This window comes from Myxocyprinus asiaticus, chromosome 47 (assembly GCF_019703515.2).
Source record: "Myxocyprinus asiaticus isolate MX2 ecotype Aquarium Trade chromosome 47, UBuf_Myxa_2, whole genome shotgun sequence".
Lineage (NCBI taxonomy): Eukaryota > Metazoa > Chordata > Actinopteri > Cypriniformes > Catostomidae > Myxocyprinus > Myxocyprinus asiaticus.
The window spans coordinates 3,394,323-3,416,918 of record NC_059390.1 but is presented as its reverse complement, the minus strand read 5'-3'; the positions used below and the strand labels follow the sequence as shown (position 1 = coordinate 3,416,918).

Below are 22,596 nucleotides of genomic sequence, written 5' to 3'. Positions count from 1 at the left end.
CTAACTGCGTATGGGGCTGCGTAGAGTGCCCATGCTGACCACTGTTCACCGCCGAAAGCGCCTACAATGGGCACGTGAGCATCAGAACTGGACCATGGAGCAATGGAAGAAGGTGGCCTGGTCTGATGTATCACGTTTTCTTTTACATCATGTGGATGGCTGGGTGCATGTGCATCTTTTACCTGGGGACGAGATGTCAGCAGGATGCACTATGGGAAGAAGGCAGGCCAGCGGAGGCAGTGTGATGCTCTGGGCAATGTTCTGCTAGGAAATCTTGGGTCCTGGCATTCATGTGGATGTTACTTTGACACGTACCACCTACCTAAAGATTGTTGCAGATCATGTACACCCCTTCATGGCAACGGTATTCCCTGATGGCAGTGGCCTCTTTCAGCAGGATAATGCGCCCCACACTGCACACATTGTTCAGGAATGGTTTGAGGAACATGACAAAGAGTTCAACTTATTGACTTGGCCTCCAAATTCCCCAGATCTCAATCCGTTTGAGCATCTATGGGATGTGCTGGACCAGCAAGTCTGATGCATGGAGGCCCCACCTCGCAACTTACAGGACTTAAAGGATCTGCTGCTAACGTCTTGGTGCCAGATACCACAGGACACCTTCAGAGGTCTTGTGGAGTCCATGCCTCGACGGGTCAGAGCTGTTTTGGCTGCATGAGGGGGACCTAAACGATATTAGGCAGGTGTCCTGTCTAGGTGTAAACGATACGTGGCTGATAGGTGTATAAATATACAGGATATATATATATAATTTTTTTTTTTGTTTTTTTTTTTCAGATATAATGTGTGCTTTATTATAAGGCACTCTGAAATTGAGTAATGCTACTAGAAAAAATTAGGTATTAAAATAATTAGGTATATGAATTCCAAACTTACTGTGACAGGATTGAAATATTGTAGCACTTTAGGATTACACATAGGGTTAGTAATGAAGGGTACACTTTACAATAATCAGGGTTGGGAGGGTTACTTTTTAAAATGTATTCCACAAAAGATTACAGAATACATGCTCTAAAATATCATTTGTAACATATTCCCTTAGATTACTCAATCAAAATACATAGCAATCAAAAATCTTTTTGAATGTAACTGTTTCTGATTACCAATAATTACAGTTTTAACTGTAACGGAATACAGTTGCTAATATTATGTATTTTAAATACGTAACACCGTTACATGTATTACGTTACTCCCCAACCCTGATAATAAGTTTGTATTCAGTAACATTAGTTAACTATTAGTCAACATGAACTAACAATCAACAGCACTCATTAATCTTGGTTAATGTTAATTTAAACATGCACATTTTTAAAATGAAAAGTTGTATTTGTTAACATTAGTTAATGCATTATGAACCAACATGTGCTAACAATGAACAACTGTATTTTTATAATTGAAATATTGTTCATTATTAGTTCATGATGCCCATACCTGATGCATTTACTAATGTTAGCAAATAGAACCTTATTGTAAGTGTTAATACAACGATAAAGAACTATTGATAGTTTACATGCTGCATATTTTAGATTAGTTAGTAAACAATATTTGTTTACCACTAATCGGAAACATGCCGGGTACCTTGGGCTTAAGGTGGGAAAATATGATTTACTATACTACAAAAAATTATAATAACACTTGCAGCCACAAGTGGCACAGCTTTCTCATAATAACCTGTTTATACTAGTGGTGGTCACGGGAGACTTTTTGCCCTTATCTGCCTCAGTAATAGGGTGAAAGAGGGGCCAGATGTCTAAAATGATCCAATACATGCTAATGATGATAAATTGAAACGATTGGCATGCCCTTTGCATGCTCACCATCCAAACACTGTGGTTTTTGGATAAAGGAAATTAAATCTTTATTTATTCCAGCTCAGCCTTGGAGCATTCTTGGAAAAGGCTAGCTGGCAAACGGCACTGTTTAAAGATCCTGTGCCTCTTGTTCATGCTGTGTAACCTTTCTCAGTGGCGTGACATGAGCTGCCAGTGTAATTCCACAGTCCGTCACAGACGCTTGGCTGTTATTGACACCTTCCTGGAGTGGATCAGAAACTCCCGCTGATAAGAGCTCTTCAGTGCCTCCAATACAAGAGTCTCAAACAACATAATGGCTGAATTTACTGGAGTACTAACACAGATCCAGCCAAAACAATGAGAGCGAAAGCATTGAGCAATAACAAGCAAAAGCTCAGTTCCAAAACTATCTAGACAATAATGCTTATCTAGACAGCATTATAATGCATCACAGGCATCAGACTTTATCAGTGGCCTTTTGTGGCATCTCAACACCACCAGTTCCAGTACAGTAACCTTTTTTGTGCCTTGCCTCTGTGATTGTTAGAACACAGGATGGCCAAATTTCCAAATCATAAAGGAAAACAAACACACGCTCACATTCGTGAGCTATAGAGTGGTAATGGATGACGGATGTTGAATTTCTTGGCATTCTACCATGGCCGATATCACAGGGAATGCAAAAGGTTCCTCATTAAACTATCCGAGTCCAACGGCAGATGAGCTAACTCTCCCGCGCCAGCTCGATCTCATTACCGCCCATCAGAGCAATCTCTCTCTCTCTACACCACTAGACTTCAAACACTACAAACACACACAGTATTAACCGCTAGCTGGTGTATAATAATGAACACTGTGCTGGGTGATTATGGTGGGAAAATAGAGTAGAGGAGAATGTGTGGAGGTGCAGAAAGGCATTTAATAGTATGGAGCAAGACATGTTTAAAGGAATATTCCGGGTTCAATACAAGTTAAGCTCAATCAACAGCATTTGTGGCATAATGCTGATTACTACAGAAAATTATTTCAACTTAATTACAGAAAAGCAAAAATCGTGGTTAGTGAATGAGGCCAGTCCACAAATGCTGAAATACTCACTGTTTCAAAAGGATAGCAAAAAAACGAAAACATTATACTTGTTAACATGATTTTAGTGTCATAAAAGTTAAATACGGGTGAAAATGTGGAACATTATGGAATGTTGTGCTGGTATCATATGATTTCACTTTATTGCATGCTTACATCAGTGTAAGGCATTCAGTTATTATTATTATTATTATTATTATTATTATTATTAAGATTTGCACTTTTCAGCTTCATAGCAAAATTCCAAAAAATGTATCTTTAAGAAAATGTAATTAAAAAAAACAAATATTTAAATATTGACATAAATATTTTTATCTAAATAAATATTTTAAGAAAAAAATACAATTTTGTTTATATAAATTTGATGGAATTTTGTTATGAAATTGAAATGCGTAAATCTTAAAAATAGGCAAAAATATTTTTTTAATAGCATTTCTTAAGTAAATATGTTGTTTTTGTGTAAAATAATCATTAAGAGATAATTCACCCAAAAATGAAAATTCTCTCATCATTTACTCACCCTCATGATATCCCAGGTGCGTATGACCAGAACACATTTGAAGAAAATTTAGAAAAATATCTCAGCGCAGTAGGTCCTTAAAATGCAAGTGGATGGTGATCAGACCTTTGAAGCTCCAAAAATCACAGACAGTCAGCACAAACTTCATCCATACGACGATTAAATTAATGCCTTCTAAAGCAACACGATCGCTTTTAGTAAATGTTTTAGTACTTTTTAACTCTAATCATCCGTCCGGTCAGCAGCTGTATGCGTGTGTGATGTAATCGTGTTGGCATGTGAGACACGCGAGAACTGACGAACGTGCAACACACCCGGAAGAGCAGCGCTGTTTACAACTGAGTAGGAGGAACGCTGTACAGAAGCTTTGTTGATTTTGGTTTAAATTTGTATTTATCTGTTTCATTTTGTGTTTGAACCAAGTGGAGAATGTGAGATTACGTCAGTATCATGGAAACACGAATACATCACACGAGAGACCCCGTGATCTCCAGCCTCTTGTGAAGCTTACCGGAAGCGTTGGATTATAGTTAAAAATTACTTAAATATTGATCTTTTTTGCACCAAAAGTGATCGTATCGCTTTAGAAGACATTCATTTAACCGCTGGTGTTGTATCGATGACGTTTATGCTGACTGTCTGTGATTTTTGGAGCTTCAAAATTCGGATCACCATCCACTTGCATTTTAAGGACCAACTGAGCTAAGATATTTTTCTAGTTTTCTTCAAATGTGTTCTGGTGAAGAAAAAAGTCATACACATCTGGGATATCATGAGGATGAGTAAATAATGAGACAATTTTCATTTTTGTGTGAACTATCCCTTTAATTTTTTGGCAGTTTTGACATGGTTGATTTGTCCCTCTCAAAACGAAAGTCAAACCCTTTGCTTTATGGGATGCACTGTAATGTCTGATGTGCTGTCATTGTCGTACTACATTCACAAATATATGCAGCATACAATGAGAGCACACTGGAAATGATGTAGTATGACATAAACAAGTCTATTTGCATTATCCGTGCTGCTTTTGTGGCAAAAATCTGCAGAATTCTGTAGACTGACTTTAAACTTGGTAAATCACGTTAAATGAAGTTGAGAGTACTGCACTCTTATTGGTAGCTCAAGTTTCAATCAAATTAGCCAAAATGTTTCATCAATAAACAAGCAAGGGACGGGGCATGTGTCTATCTATGTCTAGTTTTTTTTTTTTTTAAACACTCTCTAGTCTCTTAGTTTGGAAAACAATGATGTTAGGAAACTAAAAAACAACATTTTCAAATGAGAACCGATTAGTGTGAACACTTTTGTGAATGACCGGTGTTCTTATTCTGTGGAAATCTGTGAGCTTTCTGTAGGCACAGATTTCATGTGGGACAAAAAGATTCCATTACATTAAAAAAACAACTCCTAGGAGGATTAGTATGATAGTATGCCATTTTAAAAATTCCCATTGTGTATGTTAATATGTGTGCACACAGGTGCATTCAGAGAGAAAAGAGGCCATGAAGCGGCAAATGGAAGTTGATACGCAGGCAGACGTCCAACTCTGAGCACTGCCTGCCGCCAAAGGGTAATCGGCAGCTCTGCGACAATTACACCCGCTCCAGTGGCTCGCTATATTCGCTTATTTTTAGATGGACAGAGTGGGGAGAGAGATAGTGGAGGGGTGCATTCAGACGGAGCTGGGAATAGTGATGATAATTGTGTTGTGTAAAACAAATCCCCTTGTAAGTCGTGTCAGCGTGACGGTGAATCTTAAAATGGAGTGCAGTGGGAACGGCGCTGCCATTTAACTCGAGAACAAAGCGTTGTCTTTTGATTCCAAAGGGATATTTCACTGAAAAATGTGAATTCTGTCATCATTTAGAACGAATAAAGAAAGTCTTACAGGTTTGGAACAATATGAGGCTCAGCAAATGATGACAGAATCTTCATTTTTGGGTGAACTATCCCTTTAAGCTCTTTCCTCTCCTCTCAAATGATTCTATGGTGAAATAATAAAATAATGGCTTTAGGAGAGAAATTATTTGAGGCAGGATACACTTGGAATAAAGGCGATATGATTTGAGGTTCTTTGTAGTTCATGGGCGATGATTTTTATACAAACTGGATTTTTACTGTGTCTGAAGACAGTGTGGGTGGTGCATGCATGTGCAAAACTCACCGCCACGATGCTAGGGTTTGTGGTTGCTAAGGTGTTCTGGATGGTTGCTAAAGTGTTGCAAGGTGGTTTTTAGGCTGTTCAAGGTTGTTGATTACTGTCCTAAGTCAACAAACTGGCCCATCCCAAAGTGTCTATGATATTCTGGGTAGGGTTGCACCAGCTGTGCGTAAGGTCTCACGTAAGTTGGGACGAAAATTTCACACTAAGGGCTTAGTAACTACTAGTTAGTTTGTAACTAAGTCAGTGCATAATTTGGTTGCACCACCTGTTCTTAAGGCAAAACTTTGCTAGTAGGTCGTAAGCTCTCCGTAAAGTAATGCATAGTCGCATATGACGTTTACTTACATACATACTGTATGTCGAAAGGATTGAAGCCTGTCACGCAAAACATGAGCTCATTGATGTCATAATATATCAGTCTGCTTATTTATTCCAACCATTACTCCTGTTCGGAATCCTCTGTAAATATTTAGTTCATACGTAGGGTTACTTCCTACCTAAGTTTAATGGTGCAACGCTCAAATATTTAGTAGTGCATAAATTGTGACTTAGTGCCCATTAACACCACAACTAGGCTAAGTTGTAACTAACGTATAGCTGGTGAAACCGGCCCCTGGTCTCTAGATATGACTCGGCTGCCTCCTTCAGAGTTTGAGTGTCTACCTCTCCTAAAAAAAAGCCACATGATTTGAGGTATCATTCATGTCCGCAGCACAAATGGTGCGAGAGGAGTTTTGTACCGAAATATGAGCAACAGTAAGAGCGCAACAGTCTTCGTCCACTTTTTCAGCCGTCTTGGTTCGGGAAGTGATTTATTTTATTTTTTTTCATATTAATTTTTTTCATAGGAATTACATAAAAGTCTTCAAAAAGGAGTTCTAAGCCATAAAAAAAAACTTTTGAAGAAAAAAAGGATTTTAAAATTGGACATTAAGACAAAAGTACAAGACTGTGTACTTAACGTCTTTGATGAGGGTATGAAATCCCATGAAGCATTTAGAATGACGAAATCAAATAAAAACCAAGGAATATGCAAAACTATTGATCTAAGTTGTTCAGTGCATGCACAGTATATAAACAATATATTTTAATTGTATTGCAAAATATTCAGATATTTACAATATATACAGTACTGTGCAAAATTTTTAGGCACTTGTGATAAATGTTGCATAGTGAGGATGTCTTCAAAAATAATGCCATAAATAGTTTTCATTTATCACTTAATGTCATACAAAGTCTAGTAAACATAAAAAAAAGCTAAATCAATATTCGGTGTGACCACCTTTGCCTTTAAAACAGCACCAATTCTCCTAGGGACACCTGGACACAGTTTTTCTTGGTTGTTGGCAGACAGGATGTTCCAAGCTTCTTGGAGAATTCACCACAGTTCTTCTATCTATTTAGGCTCAATTGCTTCTGTCTCTTTATGTAATCTCAGACTGAAATGATGTTCAGTGGGGGGCTTTGTGGGGACCATGACATCTGTTGCAGGGTTCCCTGTTCTTCTATTCTAATCTAATCTTTTCTATTTGCAAAAGTAATGTTTGAGAGTCTAACATTTATATTTCCTATTGACACACTAAAGCTAAAGATATAAATAACCATCTTAAGACAAATGCTTTTGTGAAACATCTTATGTGCCTAAGACTTTTGCACAGTACTGTATGTAGTTTGAGAGTGTAGGGAGACCAACTCAATTGCATCATTCACAGTGTGTCGTGGGAGTGAAAATAACTTAATTTCCTCATATAACAAGTTTCATTTCCTATTTCTCTGCCCCACCATATTAAATATTAGCCTGTTTCAATAAAAAATACTAGCCATTTTCAATAAAAAATATTAGCCATTTTCAATAAAAGACTGTGATTGGTGCATGCTGAACAGCAATGAAGAAAGGAACAGGTGCCACATTACAACAGCATATATGCGCTGCTTAGGAAGAGGCAGGACAACAATTTAAACATGAACAATGATACCAAGAAACTTTAATAGTCATTAAAATAAGAATTAAAGCATAGCGTGAAGTTAAAGTAGTTGTTGTGTGGTAAAATTGCCCAAATGTTGGTCAGGACATTTCCGATTTTCTGTAAGTTGGTTGGGACATATCCCTACCATCCCTACCTAAATCTATGCCTATGGTGGACATTTGGATTAAACAGAAGAAAATTCCATCTATTTACAACCTCAGAGCTCACGGTAGGTCTGTCTTTAAGGTTTATAAGTTATTGATAAAAGTTAAAATGAATGGGATTTTTACTTCTGGAACCAGACTGTTGCCCTCAATATTAGTGATGCTTGCCTTAGCAAACTCTACTAATGAGATTTTTCTATTTTTGTTTGCCCTCATTTGGAGACTGGAGTCAAATCTCTTTCCCCCACTTCCCTGCCTTCTTTAGTTTGAAAACCCATCAAGTCCAATCTCTTCCTCACCAATGCCTTTATTACAGCAGTTGAGATGCTCCTACAGCTGATGAGGGGAGTGTTTGTGTAGGGACAGACATACTAAGTACACCTTCGGTAGGCTATTAGGGTGTCAGTGGCTGCATTCATGTTCCTATACACCAACAACTCCTTTTGATTCGGCAACCAAAAAGGAAAGTGAAAGAATAGGAGGGCCAAACATCCTGAAAGCAGTATTTTCAGAGAATATAATGAGACAGATTCCACAACAGTTTGTGCAGCGAGAATCCAGACAGCTCTGTTATTTTATTTAAAGAGACATCAAGTAAAGAAAAAAAGCTGCTTCTCTCTCCAAACCTAAGACGTGGAGCCTATTGTGTTGGCTGCATTTGAGCTGCCTGTAAGCGACGCTAATCATCGTGATGGCTGCAAATCTCTGCTTTCGGGGGCAAATATCATTCTCTAAACAGCTGAGGTGGTAACAGCTCTCTCGGGATAACTGTGAGCTTGTTTGTCACTGCAAATCAACATTAGTGTGAGTAAATAACCCAGCCGTGTGCAATCAGCACCGTTAGATTATTCCGTTACTAATCTATCAACAGAGAGCTGATCGTTCTCTGCGTATGAAAACACTCTCGCCATTGTGATTGACAGGGATGGTCTAAAAAAAATAGGAAATGCAGCAGCAAAGATTTCTGGCTTACTGAATTTATCCGCAGATATTGATCAAAGCTTTGTTGTCCAGGTGGATGGGGCAGCGGGATTACAGGAAGCAGGACATGACCATAACAAAAGGCCTCTTGGTGGGATTAACCTTTCTGTCAAAACCTCACACCTGGTTCCATTGTAAGGCTGCTAGGACGAGCATCACTAGTGCCGTTGCTCATGCTTAGGGTTAGGGATTTGAACAAACCCCAAGCAAGCACAGTTTGTACTATGCACATGAATGATACCTAAGATAATGCGACTTGATTTGGTGTAATAATGGCTGGCAAGGCAATGACAGGCAGATGAAGACGAGATGATGTGAAGAACCCAAGTGCAGTTTATTACAAACGTGGAATCCAAAAACCGTAAATCAAATGTGAAACAAAATAGACATAAACAACTAGACTTGACTTGACTTGACCATAGAACCAACATTACACAAACACATCTAGACGTGACATATCCCGCCCTCTAGGGGCGGCTCCTGATGCCCCAAAACAAAAACACAGAGTTCAAGAGGGAGCTGGGGGGGTGGGCTGTGATGACTTGTGATGACGTGGCTACATGGCATGACGTGGTAAAATGGTACGGCAGTATCCTGACTTGGCCATTGTAGGCGTGGATGCTGACTCGTTGGCCGTGGCAGGTGTGAGCACTGGCTCGTAGAGTGGAGGCGGGCCTGGACTGTGGAGCGGAGGTGGGCCTGGACCGTGGAGCGGAGGCGGGCCTGGACCTTGGAATGGAGGCGTGCCTGAACTTTGGAACAGAGGTGTGCCTGGACCTTGGAACAGAGGTGGGCCTGGACCATGGAGCAAAGGCTTGCTTGTGACATGACATGGAGCAGTCTGGGGCTTGGCTGAGACATGGCATGGAGCAGACTAAAGCCTGGCTATGACATGGCATGGAGCAGACTGAGGTTTGGCTGTGGCATGGCGTGAAGCAGACTGAGGCGTTATTGTGTCAGGCTTAGGCGTTGCTGTGACATGGCATGGAGCAGGCTGAGGCATTGCTGTGACATGGCATGGAGCAGGTTGAGGTGTTGCTGTGACATGGCATGGAGCAGGCTGAGGCATTGCTGTGACATGGCTCGGCGATCGTGACGTGGAACCCTGACTCGTCGACTGTGATGTGGGACGCTGGCTCGCCAACCGTGACGTGGGATGCTGGCTTGTTGACCTTGACGTGGGACTCTGGCTCGGCGGCCATGACGTGGGACTCTGGCTCGGCGGCATTGACGTGGGACTCTGGCTCGGCGACCATGACATGGGACACTGGCTCGTCGACCATGATGTGGGATGCTGGCTCGTCGACCTTGACGTGGGACTCTGGCTTGTTGCCCGTGACGTGGGACTCTGGCTTGTTATCCGCCTCCCCCACAGTGAACGGTGAACCACTTATCAGTAGGGCAAGGTCGATATACTGAGTTAGGCTGTAGGTACTCCAGCTGTTAGGCATCAGGGAGGAGACCGGCTCATTCAGCCCAAACCGGAAACAGTCCTTGTGGGCAATCTCATTAAAGTTGACCCTGCTGTCCAGAGCACAGAAGTTCTCTACATATTCCTCCAGGGGATGATTCCCCTGACGTAGGTGTAGGAGTTGAACTGCTGGGTTCATGGTTGGGTCAGGTATTCTGTAACGATGGCTGGCAAGGCAATAACAGGTAGACGAAGACGAGATGATGTGAAGAACCCAAGTGCAGTTTATCACAAATGTGGAATCCAAAAACCCTAAATCAAACGTGAAACAAAACAGACATAAACAACTAGACTTGACTTGACTTGACTTGACCATAGAACCAACATTACACAAACACATCTAGACCTGACATTTGGAGAGGTGTGCTTTTACTTTTCTAAGCAATCAGACTTATGATTTTTGACTAACTTACAATAAAATGGGTGAAAAATGCCATTAGATTTACATGGAAAGTAGGTTGTTTTGACTTGGACCAGTAAATTACTAACAACTATGGTTATCGCCCAGAACACTCTAGAAACCACCTAGCAACACCCTATTTTCCTAGGTATGAATGTACATATATTCTTCTATTAAGGAATTCTGGCATTATAAACAGGCCAAAGTAAAATATTATAGTTAACCTTAAAACAACATATTTTCTAAAGTTAACGCAGTTTTGTTAGATTAATATTGATAAAAGTTTCGCCTGTAGAGTCCCATAAAAATAGTAGTCTAATATTTATCTGAGCAAATGATTAATTCCATGACTTTTAAAATAATTGATTAATTGTGAGATGAAATGCCTGTAGGGATACTATGAAGATTTTTTTCAAGGTCATCTTTTCAATATATATATTTTATTTCTTTTATATATATATTTTCTCCAAAAAGTATTTCCAGACAAAATAAAATAACAGGCATCATAACAGTGTTGTCTGATATTATAATAATATTATTATTAAATAAATTATAATAGTTATTAGTATTATTATTTTTATTTTCATATTTTTAAATAATACATTATATATATATATATATATATATATATATATATATATTCTTTTAGATTATTCCTATATGCATTTATTTTTTTCCTAGTTTGACATTTATTTGAGCTACATTTGTTTTTCAGGGCTGAGCGGATGGTGTTGTATTGGTGTGTTTTTCTGTTTAAGTGTGCTGCCTTTACTTGAGCAGTGCAATTACCATATTATTTTCTGAGCCTTCATGCAAATTCAATCTTTTTTGTTCAAGCAGCATTGTGAAACACTTCTTCATTATCACCCTGTAGCTCAAGACTAGTTGCCCACTGATGCTAAGCAGGGTTGAGCCTGGTTAGTAGCTGGATGGGAGACCTCCTGGGGAAAACTAAGGTTGCTGCTGGAACAGGTGTTAGGGTGGCTAGCAGGGGGTGCTCACCCTGCAGTCTGTGTGGGTCCTAATGCCTCAGTATAGTTATGGTGACACTATACTGTAAAAAGGCACTGTCCTTTGGATGAGATGTTAAACTGAGGTCCTGACTCTCTGTAGTCATTAAAAATCCTGGGGTGCAATGGTGGTGTCCTGGCCATATTCCCCCCATTGACCCTTTTCAATCATGGCCTCCTAATTCTCCCCATCCATTAATTGGCTCTATAACTCTACTCTCTCCTCTCCACCAATAGCTGGTGTGTGTGTGGTGAGTGTACTGGTGCACTATGGCTGCCATCGCATCATCCAGGTGGATGCTGCACACTGGTGGTGGTTGAGGAGAGTCCCCTGTTCACTGTGTAAAGTGCTTTGAGTGTAGTGTCAGAAAAGTGCTATACAAATGTAACATTCATTCATTCATTCATTTTAGTTTGGAAGACCAATTGTCTTTTTTGCAGCTCTCAGCTCTAGTGTCTCCAATTTACTGAACAGTAACTATTTGTTTACAGCATTGCAGGTCAATCTACGGTTTTGAAAATTGAATTAAGTTGCAGTATAATGGTTTGTGGTTAGCAGAGATTGCTGTTACATTTATGACCTGAGACATTATTTGAAGGTTACATTTGTTTCCTGTGCAAACCAGTTTTTGACTTATGTTAACACTGATTTGACAGGAAGAAGTATTTTCAGATGGCCAGCACTGATTTTGTTTTCTCACATTTCCAAAAATAAGAGAAACATATCAGATCTAGATTTACAAACTGTTTCTCACTTAAAAGTTGACCTTACATGTCCTTACATGTTTTTTCAAAAGCCAGGACATCTGTTATTTAGGATGTTGTGGGTAGTTGTAATGAGTCAAAGTGCCCTTATTAATTAAACTAGATTTTTACATATTCTGAATAAAATGTGAAAAAGTCTTCTCTATGATGCTAGGGTCATGGGTGGTTGCCAGGGCATTGCTTTGTGGTTGCTAAGATGTTTCATTTCCTAAACTCTAAGTATAAAAAATAGTAAGTGATATTTGTTAAAAACATAACCAATTGCTTAATTTTACAGTTCATTTTGAACGGTTAAGTACAATTAAGAAGCCTTGAAATGACTTTCTTTAATTGGGTGCTTGAATTTCTGTTTTTAATTGTATCTTTTCACATTTTAATTTAAACCTTTATTAAATTGGTCTACACAGATCTGGTGAGGTTTGAGATTGTGATTGTGCTGTCAAATGTAGCTGGATTACTACCTGTGTCTAAGGCTGCTAGTAATGAATGTACAATGTGACGCAAGAGATCCAAGAATATGGTGAATTCCTTCTTAATTTATAGCTAGCTCACAGGTCACAAATTAACCAGGGGCTTCTGTGTAACCATCAACATACTCTTTGAATGAACTTTGCTATTTTTCATTACCTGCAACAGCAGGACAGAGAGATTTAACTGACTTACCTCATTCTTTTCAGTTCTAATGTGGATTTCAGAGATAGCCTCTCACTCCAGTGACTCCATAACTTTTCAAGAAGCTTTGATGCACAATACATCAAAGTTTTTTTTTAATTATTTCATTAATACTTAATAATACAGCAACTTTTGACCCAAATAAAACCATTTGAAAAGAGATTTGTGGCAGTTTATGGTACAATAGAATGGGGTTTGGCAGTATTTTTAAGATGTTCACCTTGGCTCTTTGCATTACCATTTTACCACCTTGCAAGGTTGCAGTGATCCTTGCGCATGCAGCAGGAAAAGCTGCATGCATTATTTACACCTGTGACACATGAACCTGCTCTGCAGTACCACAGTGGGTTGTGTGGAACATGAGAACGAATCCTCTTCAGCTACTGTGAGCTGTATGTCTTCATGCCTGCAGAACCACAGCCAGTGATGTTTTGCCTTTTTAAATTTGCAACTTGTTTTAGCAGGATGAAAATCCTTAATGGTGATTTCAGTCAGAAACAACTTTTAGCCATTTATTCAGTGGTTGACTTCCTGAATAGGGTAAACACTGGATCTGTGCTACTTTCAAAACATTTGCTGTGTTTGTTGGAGCGATCTGGCATGTCAACTTTCAGCTCAACCAGTCATGAGATTTTGTGAGTGTTGGAAGACAAAAATGGAAGATAGGGCATTTGTCATATTTGTCAGCATTTGGGTATTTGACATTAAATACTTTTGGGATGTTCACATGTCCTGAGGTGTGACATGCTATACTCCATCTAAAACTATTTTAAACAACATTTTGCTACTTCTTATGGGATAATTGTTCATGCAGCTTTTATAACCATTTGTCATACAGCAGGACAATTCAAAATGAACTAGTGAAGGATAAAAGGGTTATTCAAATGTTACAATAAAATAAAATAAACAAAATGGTGACCAGTTGAACTAGTAAAGTAAAAATGTCCTATATGGGTGCTTCTTCAACTTTGGGCACTTTCGTGTCCCATGGGGTTGTTTTTTATTTAACCTAACAGATTTAAACTTTTTTCATTTTCTTTGAATATCGCATTAAAACTGAATCAAAAACTTTTTAACTGGTCTTCATCATTTAAAAAACAAAGAAAACACCCTAATCTAGCTAGTACTTTTCAAATACAATTGAAACTTTGTATTGCAGCACTTTTCGTGTTACTGTCTCCTTAAGATGAATAGCTTATTTTGTGTCCTTCCTCATTTTGTAAATCGTCTTTTAATAAAAGTGTCTGCTAAATTAATACATGTAAAATGTAACATTTATTTTTGGTAGTTTTCAAGTGCCTTTTCTGTAAAGATTTTACAGTTTTAGCCTTGTCCCAGACCCAGACTTTCAACATTATGAAAATCCATGATAAAAATACAAGCTAAACTTAAATTAAAACTATAATCATCTATATAAAGAGTGTAATAAACATAAACAATTTTATGTTTTATTGTGTGAAAATGATTTCTATAAATTTTTCAAAAACGTTTTAAAAATTGCTGTCATTTCCACTATAATTTTGCCACTGTTTATTTATTTTTTTTAAAATTTGTATTATTATTATTATTATTTTAATGTTTAATGTAACTAAGTTGACAAAAGTGTCAAGGAAGATGATGATTGAGATGAATTATGAGACAAGTGATGTTTGAAGAAAACAAATATAAATCAAGGTAATTATCATATTTTTATTGACCATCATTTCCAATGAAGCTGTAATTAAGCATAAAAATATTAAGATAAATAAAATTTTAGCTATGAAATTAGCTTTAGAAAGACAAATGAATTGGGCATTTTATTTCAAAAACGTTAATGTCATTTCCACCACTGGATTCTACCAAACATAATACAGAATTTGAGAAAAAGGGGACAAAAATTACATAGAGTAAATTGCTTGTGATGCATGTACACACACTGTTGGACATTGTTAATAGAGACAAATTTAAATAATAGTAAGAGTGTGAGAATGTTTTAACAAGACATTACAGTGCTCGAAAAAAAAGTGCAGAATTTGAAGAAACATCCATATACATTCATGTAAATTTGACCTAAAATCATGATGTTGATAAAAAAAAAAAAAAAGTGCACGGATATGTTATTCATCAGCAACTCATTCATGTTTTGTCTTGTCCTGTTTTACAGGAAGCGCGGGGACTCCAGTGGTGTTCAATCAGAATGGTGACGCGCCAGGGCGATATGACATCTTCCAGTATCAGATCACTAACGGATCAACAGCTGAGTACAAAGTGATTGGCCAGTGGACAAACAAGTTGCACCTTAATGTAAGTCAATAGTACTGGTATTATTCTCAAAATCCCTTAATATTGCAATACATGCATTAATGGTTTTTAAACCAAGTCTCAAATGTTACATTTAATCATGTAACATTAAGTTTGTTTTTGCCACTCTGCTTGAATATTTATTTATTTATTTATTTATTTTACCTTTGCTGAGTTTCATAATGCACATGACAGGAATACACCGGGGCCTTCATTAGTCATTGGAATGTTTTTATGCCTGGCTGAAAAACTAAATTAATGGATCCAGGAATGAGTAGCATTTCAATGGCCAAAACCTCAATGCAGCTGTGAGCGCATTGAAGTGTATAGTTGCACACCTGATACGTTACGGAGAGTCTCGACTCCTGAGTTTTGTCTCGGCTCAGGTGAGTTGGAGAGCAACTGGTCGCTTAGCAGAACCGTGATCCACTTTTTAATTCGAGTATCAAACCCTCCCCGTAAGCACTTCAACAGATTAGCACTGGATGTGTTATAGATGAAGTGACAACAGAGCGGCGATGATTTGCACATGACTCATTATGGTGACTCACACTGGAAAAGGTAAACATTTTAGAAAGACGTTTCTCGGAAGATAATTTTCTCAAAAGCCAACACATCAAGACAGCCAATAACTCAAGGATGTATGCAAAGGTTCTGAGTTTACAATTTACTGCATCTACTAATGATAAACGCTCAATACGTAAATAGCTGAGATTGCAGAACGTAGTTTTATTGTTTTCACTTGGTTACAAATATTGAGGGTGTGTACTAGATTTTTACATTTTCTGAGAATAATGTGAGTTGTGCTTGCCCATGCAAAAGTTGTCGCCGTGATACTAGAGTGTTTTTGGGTGAAGCTGTTACTAGTTCTTGCTATAAGTGGCCGCTTAGGGCCTCTGAACCACTAGGGTTGCCCCAGTCGGCGACTGGTACCCAAGGGAGTTGAAATCCCAAACCCTAAGTATGAACAATACTAATAGAGGTGCCTGCAACCACTTATAATTAAAGTATATAATGGTTAGCATTGATTGTAACACCTTGAACTTCAAAACCTTGCATGCTTCCTATTAGCATTTTTCAGGATGAATAAAATAGAATTAAACTGCTTAATTGAGAATGGTCAGTGTGGCTTTTGTTTCAGGCAGAATGGGAAGAATCAAATGAGGGATTACTTTAGAATTTGGCCCTTTGATTATTCTTAAATACGCTGTTATGTGATAAGTCAAATTAAATGACTGTTCATTTGCAAATTTGGTCTTTTTTTTCATTTTAATATGTCCCTTCTTTCTTTCCCTCTTCTAATTAAAGCCAATCTGTTTTTTTGCCAGGCATAATTCGTCTTGAGCATGAATAATTCATTCACAGCCATCTCTTTTCAGCAGGCTGCAGTGAGCACTATAGAGCAGAATTATAGAGTTGTCCTTACTTGTCCTGTGGATTGTTCTGGACAGATCGTTTTTTTATGTGCAATTAAATTGTTTAAAAGACCTCAAGAATTCAAAATGACAGTTTCGTGACATTTAGTCCATGTATGTTAGCTTTGAGGCCATCTGTATGCTAATGTACTCTTAAATATTGTCAAGTGATTTCACGAGCTCTTTAAAAGAAGTGTGTGCATGTTAGAGTTACTGCAGTCACTTCTCAAACTAAAGTTTGTCAGCAAGATATTCTATAAATCTCAAACGCCTCTGGCGCATGTTTATCCCTAAATGTATCCGTCATCCAAGTTTTGCCTGGAAGCCAAGCTGAAGCTATACTAAAGCTAGATTGTTCACTACTTGCTGATCTTTCAGTAGCTAAGTGTAACGGTAGCCAGCTGGTACGTGATAGCTGTGCAGTGTGTAAACCTTACTCTCTTGGCCTTAAGAGATAGGGCTAGTGCCATGGCTATTCTAGCCTCCCTACTAGTACGTCCGATTCCCATGCCGGGGATTACCTGTTCGAATCCCGCTCGGGGCGGGTCTAGTAGGACCTGTGACATAAGTGGTAATAAATTGATTTCTTCTGCAAGCTACATTTGTGCAATGCCGCTGTGTTGGTAATGAGACTTCTTTTGAATTCTCAGTTTGTAATTTAACAGTACGCGTCCAGTTGACATCTTTGTCAGGACTTGTTTTCATTCTCCTTTGCAGGTGGATGCCATGCGCTGGCGGATGGGCGACCCCACACTTCCAGGTTCGGTGTGTAGTGTGCCTTGCCAAATGGGTGAAAGGAAGAAGATTGTGAAGGGTGTACCATGCTGCTGGCACTGCGAGCGCTGTGAAGGGTACCACTTCCAGGCCAGCGAGTTCAGCTGCGAGTTGTGTCCATACGAGCAACGTCCAGACCACAATCGCACCGGCTGCATCCCTATTCCTATCATCAAACTGGAGTGGCACTCGGCCTGGGCGGCCGTGCCGGTCTTCGTTGCAGTTTTAGGCATCCTGGCCACTAGTTTTGTGGTGGTCACTTTCGTCCGCTACAACGACACACCCATTGTTCGCGCATCTGGCCGGGAGATGAGCTATGTGCTACTGACAGGCATTTTTTTGTGCTATGCCATTACGTTCCTAATGATTGCCACACCAAGTTTGGGGGTCTGCTCCTTCCGACGAGTGTTCCTGGGTTTGGGCATGTGCTTCAGCTATGCGGCTCTGCTAACCAAGACCAACCGCATCCACCGAATTTTTGAGCAAGGGAAAAAGTCAGTGGCCGCCCCACGATTCATAAGTCCTGCCTCTCAGCTGGCCATCACCTTCAGCTTGATCTCGGTGCAACTTCTTGGTGTGTTTGTGTGGTTCGCAGTGGATCCACCACACACGGTTGTGGACTACGGCGAACAACGTACGTCCCACCCGGAGAAGGCCCGTGGAGTTCTCAAATGCGACATCTCGGACCTGTCACTCATTTGTTCGCTGGGCTACAGCATTCTGTTGATGGTCACATGCACTGTTTATGCCATCAAGACTCGGGGCGTGCCAGAGACCTTCAACGAGGCCAAGCCAATTGGATTTACTATGTACACTACCTGCATCATTTGGTTAGCTTTTATACCCATCTTCTTTGGCACCGCACAGTCTGCAGAAAGGGTAAGTCACAAATACATAATCGTTAAACTTACGTACAAGTAAACTAAATTAAGTATATGTATACAAAATATATATTGAATGTATACAAATTTAATAGAGATAGGCAGATATTGTTTTAGATTTTTTACAACCGATACTGATTATTTTTATTTTTACATGTCCGATAACTGATATGGTGAACCGATACTTAAACAAATCACTAAAACTGATTGTAAGTCTATCTTTAATATTTAAGTGTAAATATAGACCCCAAACCAGTCAAAAAATACAAGGTTTCTATAATCCCGTTTAGTCAACTAGTCATTCAGGAAACTTTGTCAATTTTGTAGGCCACCAGTAGGCCACATCCACACTATTCCATTTTTGCTTGAAAACTCATTGATTTTGCTTCGTTTACACCGCTTATCCAGACTAGAATGGTGTTGTCCTCCACCAGAATCTGAGATTTTGAAAACGCTCTCTAGTATCGCATAATTTGGAAAACGATGATGTCAGGAAACCGAAAGTGGAGTTTTTAAAACACAGCAGATTTGTGTGGCTATGGCCCTAGTCAATGGTTTCTTCAAATTTTTACAAGAATTTGACAAAACCATTTTATAACTTTTCTTTACAACTACAACTACTGTAGATCACTGTGTAGTTTTCAGGTGTTGTGATTCTCATATCTTAATCATAGTAGTAAGATTAGGATGTGGTGCAGTACTGTCAATATTTGTTTGTGTACGTGTGAGCTAAGGGCAGCAGAATATTGCTGTGGGCTACAGATAATAACGTCACCCGCTGGTTAACCTATCACCTGACCCAGCGGGTGACTGCCTGCAGAACATTTTACATGTTAAAAGGCTAACTATGCTGTAGGAGCCAAGACCAGTGTTTCACATTTACTCATGCTTATAGATGTTAGCTGCAATTGCACTGTAGGAAACAGGCAAATGGGTCGGTTGCGATCAGGTAGGCGGAATTATTGATTAGAAGGAGCTGGACTCAAGTAGAGTCTCACTGGAATATCTGACGCTTGAGTGAGCAGGACTGGCATTCAAAAAAAAAATAAAATAAAATACCACATTTTTTGCATTCAGAAAACCACAGAACCACCTTATTGCTTAGGTTTAATAGTTCTAGAGCTTTATAAACATCACATTCGCCTCTATTTTATATGAATAGTTCAGTCATCATTTACTTACCCTAATCTTCCAATCCTGTTATTTTTACAGTATTGTTCTTTTCCATAGATCAACAGTTCATAGTGACCAAGGACTCTCAAGTTTGAATTTGTGGGATCGGGAAAGAGATTTGATAGCTTCTTTGTTGGGAAAGATTAATAACAAACACAATTTTGGTCTGTTCCTCAGACAAAGCTATTGAAGACTTGGGGCATTGCACATTAATAGTATGAACTACCTTTATAGCGCTTTTATTGTGTTTTTATAGTTGTTGTTTCTCTTGATGTGCCACCTTCATGTTTTTACAAATTTGTAGCAGAAGGGGGCAGTCAACGTGACTCCAGCTGTACAGGCATCATGCCTCGTCAAACCCACGAGTAGGCAGCTCAACTTTTCAGAGACGCATTTTTCAAAGACAGACAAAGTTTCAAACTACATTTAACTTGACACAGCATGCTAAAAACAGCTCGTGTGACTAGAGGCGCTGAAAACTAGTGAGACGCAACACATCCAAAGTAAGACGCTACAAAAGCGTGCAACACTATTTTTGTGGTGGCCACTTTTCATCTCACACCTATTGTTCATGCATCTGGCCACAAGATGAGCTATGTGCTACCGTCGTGCATTTTTTTGTGTTAAGACATTCCGTTTCTGATCATCGCCACACTGAGTTTGGGGGTCTGCTCTTCCAATGGGTGCTCCTGGGTTTGGGCATGTGCTTCAGCTATGCAGCTTTGCTAACCAAGAGCAACCGCAACCACCGCATCTTTGAGCAAGGGAAAAGTCGGTGGCTGCCCTGTGATTCATAAGCCCCTCCTCCCAGCTGGACATCAGCTTCAGCTTGATCTCGGTGCAACTTCTGGGTAACGCAACCAAAGAGATGCTCCAAAATCTGTCTGACACATGAGGACATAGACCAACAATTAAAAACAGTAAAGAGGAAAAGTAGGACAATAATAGAGTTATGTTCAATGATATGGAAATAAAACTAATAGTATTTTGACTTCAGGCTACTTTAGTGTTTTCTAAATGCTTTATTTGTCTGGAGCCACAGTATATGGTATATACTGTATACTGTATAATGTTATGTATATTGAATTATCTGAATTAGAATAATGTAAAAATATATTATATTTATAGTTATTATCTTCATTTGAGGGGCTTTTTCAGTAAATATTGATACGCGATTAATTGTGATTAATTGCGATTAAATTGATTAATCGACACATCACACATTTTTATAGATTGACAGCCCTTATAAAAACATATGTAATAAAGAAGTACTGTTGTTTTCAGAATGCAAAACTTGTGGTGTTTTTCCTTGCACTGTGGTTTACGATAAAAACTCATTAGCACATTACTCTTTAGTCACATTAGCCTCTCGCTGTGACTGATCTGCTAGCTAAAAGAGACAATTATGGATATACCAATTACTCCCTAAACTAACAAGCTTCTTTATTTCTTATTTAACACTAGAACTGTAGGATAGATGACATTCTATTAATACAGACCCCCCTCCAACCGTTCTCATTACTTCTCAAGATAAGAAAGCAACGGCATGAATCATTTGATGAAGAAAATGGCATCTTATGGAGAGAAAAAAAAACTAATTCTCTTTGTCACTAATAACAATACATGGCCTTGAGTCTATATTTATTAATGATTGTCTGATTGGCATTACACCAAGCTAAATGATTACATAATTGGAATTTGTAATGAAAAATAACCTGAATCAATACTATTACAAAAGTGTCAATGTTGTATTGATCACAACATTTATGGAATGATCCAGTGTAGAGAGATAGATAATGCTTCACGGCCTGTAAAATATACTTCAATTATCAAGAATGCACTTTGGATAATGCTCCAAAAATCAATATGTGTGGATTTTCATAGAGGCGACTATTACCACTGATATGATCTTCCCTTCTGCATTCGAGAATGGTATCACCCCCAAAAACCAATACTTGCACTTTGACATTTCCAATGCAGAGAACTCTCCAGAGTCATAAAGACTCAATAAAGTGCTGCATGAACTGCGGCTGGCGCGCCTGCGGCTCCTCTGGAATTCAAAGCTTCCCAAAGGTGACTGGTTACGATAATCAGTCCACATATCTGTAGAATCAAATTACGGGTCTTGCATAAATCATTGGTAGATCATTTTGTTGGGTATTGCTAAGTGCATGGTGTGACCTGATCTCCATTTGGGAGCCCAACGTGTCTCTCATATAATTTAAATGCATGGTAAATTCATGCTAAATTGATCTGAGCCTGGGTTATTTTGATTTCTTTTTTTAAGTCAAGGCTACTGAAATTGAATCGTGAGACTGTGAGGAACAATGGGATGGTTATTGGGCGAGATTTACATTGTTAAACAGTCATAGATATGGCCTCTTTATTTTTCTAAAGAGCTGTTTTTCTAATTGTAAATGATAGGTCTTTGAGGTTTGCTCTGCATGGTGCCTAAGCGTGAAAATGCTCATTTCAAGTGGATCAGTGAATGAAATACATTTATATGCACAGTAATATTACAACATTATGTGAAATGCGGCAAAGTTCTTAGTAATTGTATTCATGTTATGGAAATCCTTTTGTAGGCGTAAGCGTATTTGCACTGAGGCATGAAATGTTCTACTATTTTTCTCTTGTGATGAGTGTTATGAATATTTAAGATTTCATAAGGAGGGCTATGACTTAAAAATAACTTGAGCAAAATGAGCAATCTGCACTTTATGCAGTAATTACATTTATTCCATCAGAGATATGGTAATTAAACTGAATCTTTACGTGACATTTAGATGTTTTGGTCTCGCTTTAGTTTTTTTTAATTCCTTGAAGGCCAGCTTTGTTGTCAATTAGTTCTGCCACCTTTGTTCTTCATGATTTTGAGAATCACTTTTTGGCATTGTTTTTCCAAAGTTGGAGTGCCTATAACTCCAAAAATATTAAAGATGTCTTAATATCCTTTTAGATTCTGGTTCAGAATAAACTTTTATTTTTCGTATCTTCATTTTAAGGCCCTATATGGTTAATTACCAGAGATATGGGGCTCTTAATATGGCTCTTTTACC

The 22,596-nt window shown here is 38.6% G+C and overlaps 2 protein-coding genes across 4 annotated transcripts in view; both read left to right on the top strand.

Annotated features, from left to right (window-relative positions):
- Positions 1–22,596, top strand: part of LOC127436539 (synaptophysin-like protein 1) — a 323,805-nt gene that overhangs the window by 243,138 nt on the left and 58,071 nt on the right. The window lies entirely within an intron of this gene.
- Positions 1–22,596, top strand: part of LOC127436511 (metabotropic glutamate receptor 8-like) — a 219,695-nt gene that overhangs the window by 181,871 nt on the left and 15,228 nt on the right. For both annotated transcript variants that reach the window (XM_051690742.1, XM_051690743.1), the window contains exons 8-9: positions 15,158–15,297; positions 17,427–18,362. In XM_051690742.1, the coding sequence (XP_051546702.1) occupies positions 15,158–15,297; positions 17,427–18,362 (1,076 nt within the window). The remainder of the gene's footprint in view (positions 1–15,157; positions 15,298–17,426; positions 18,363–22,596) is intronic.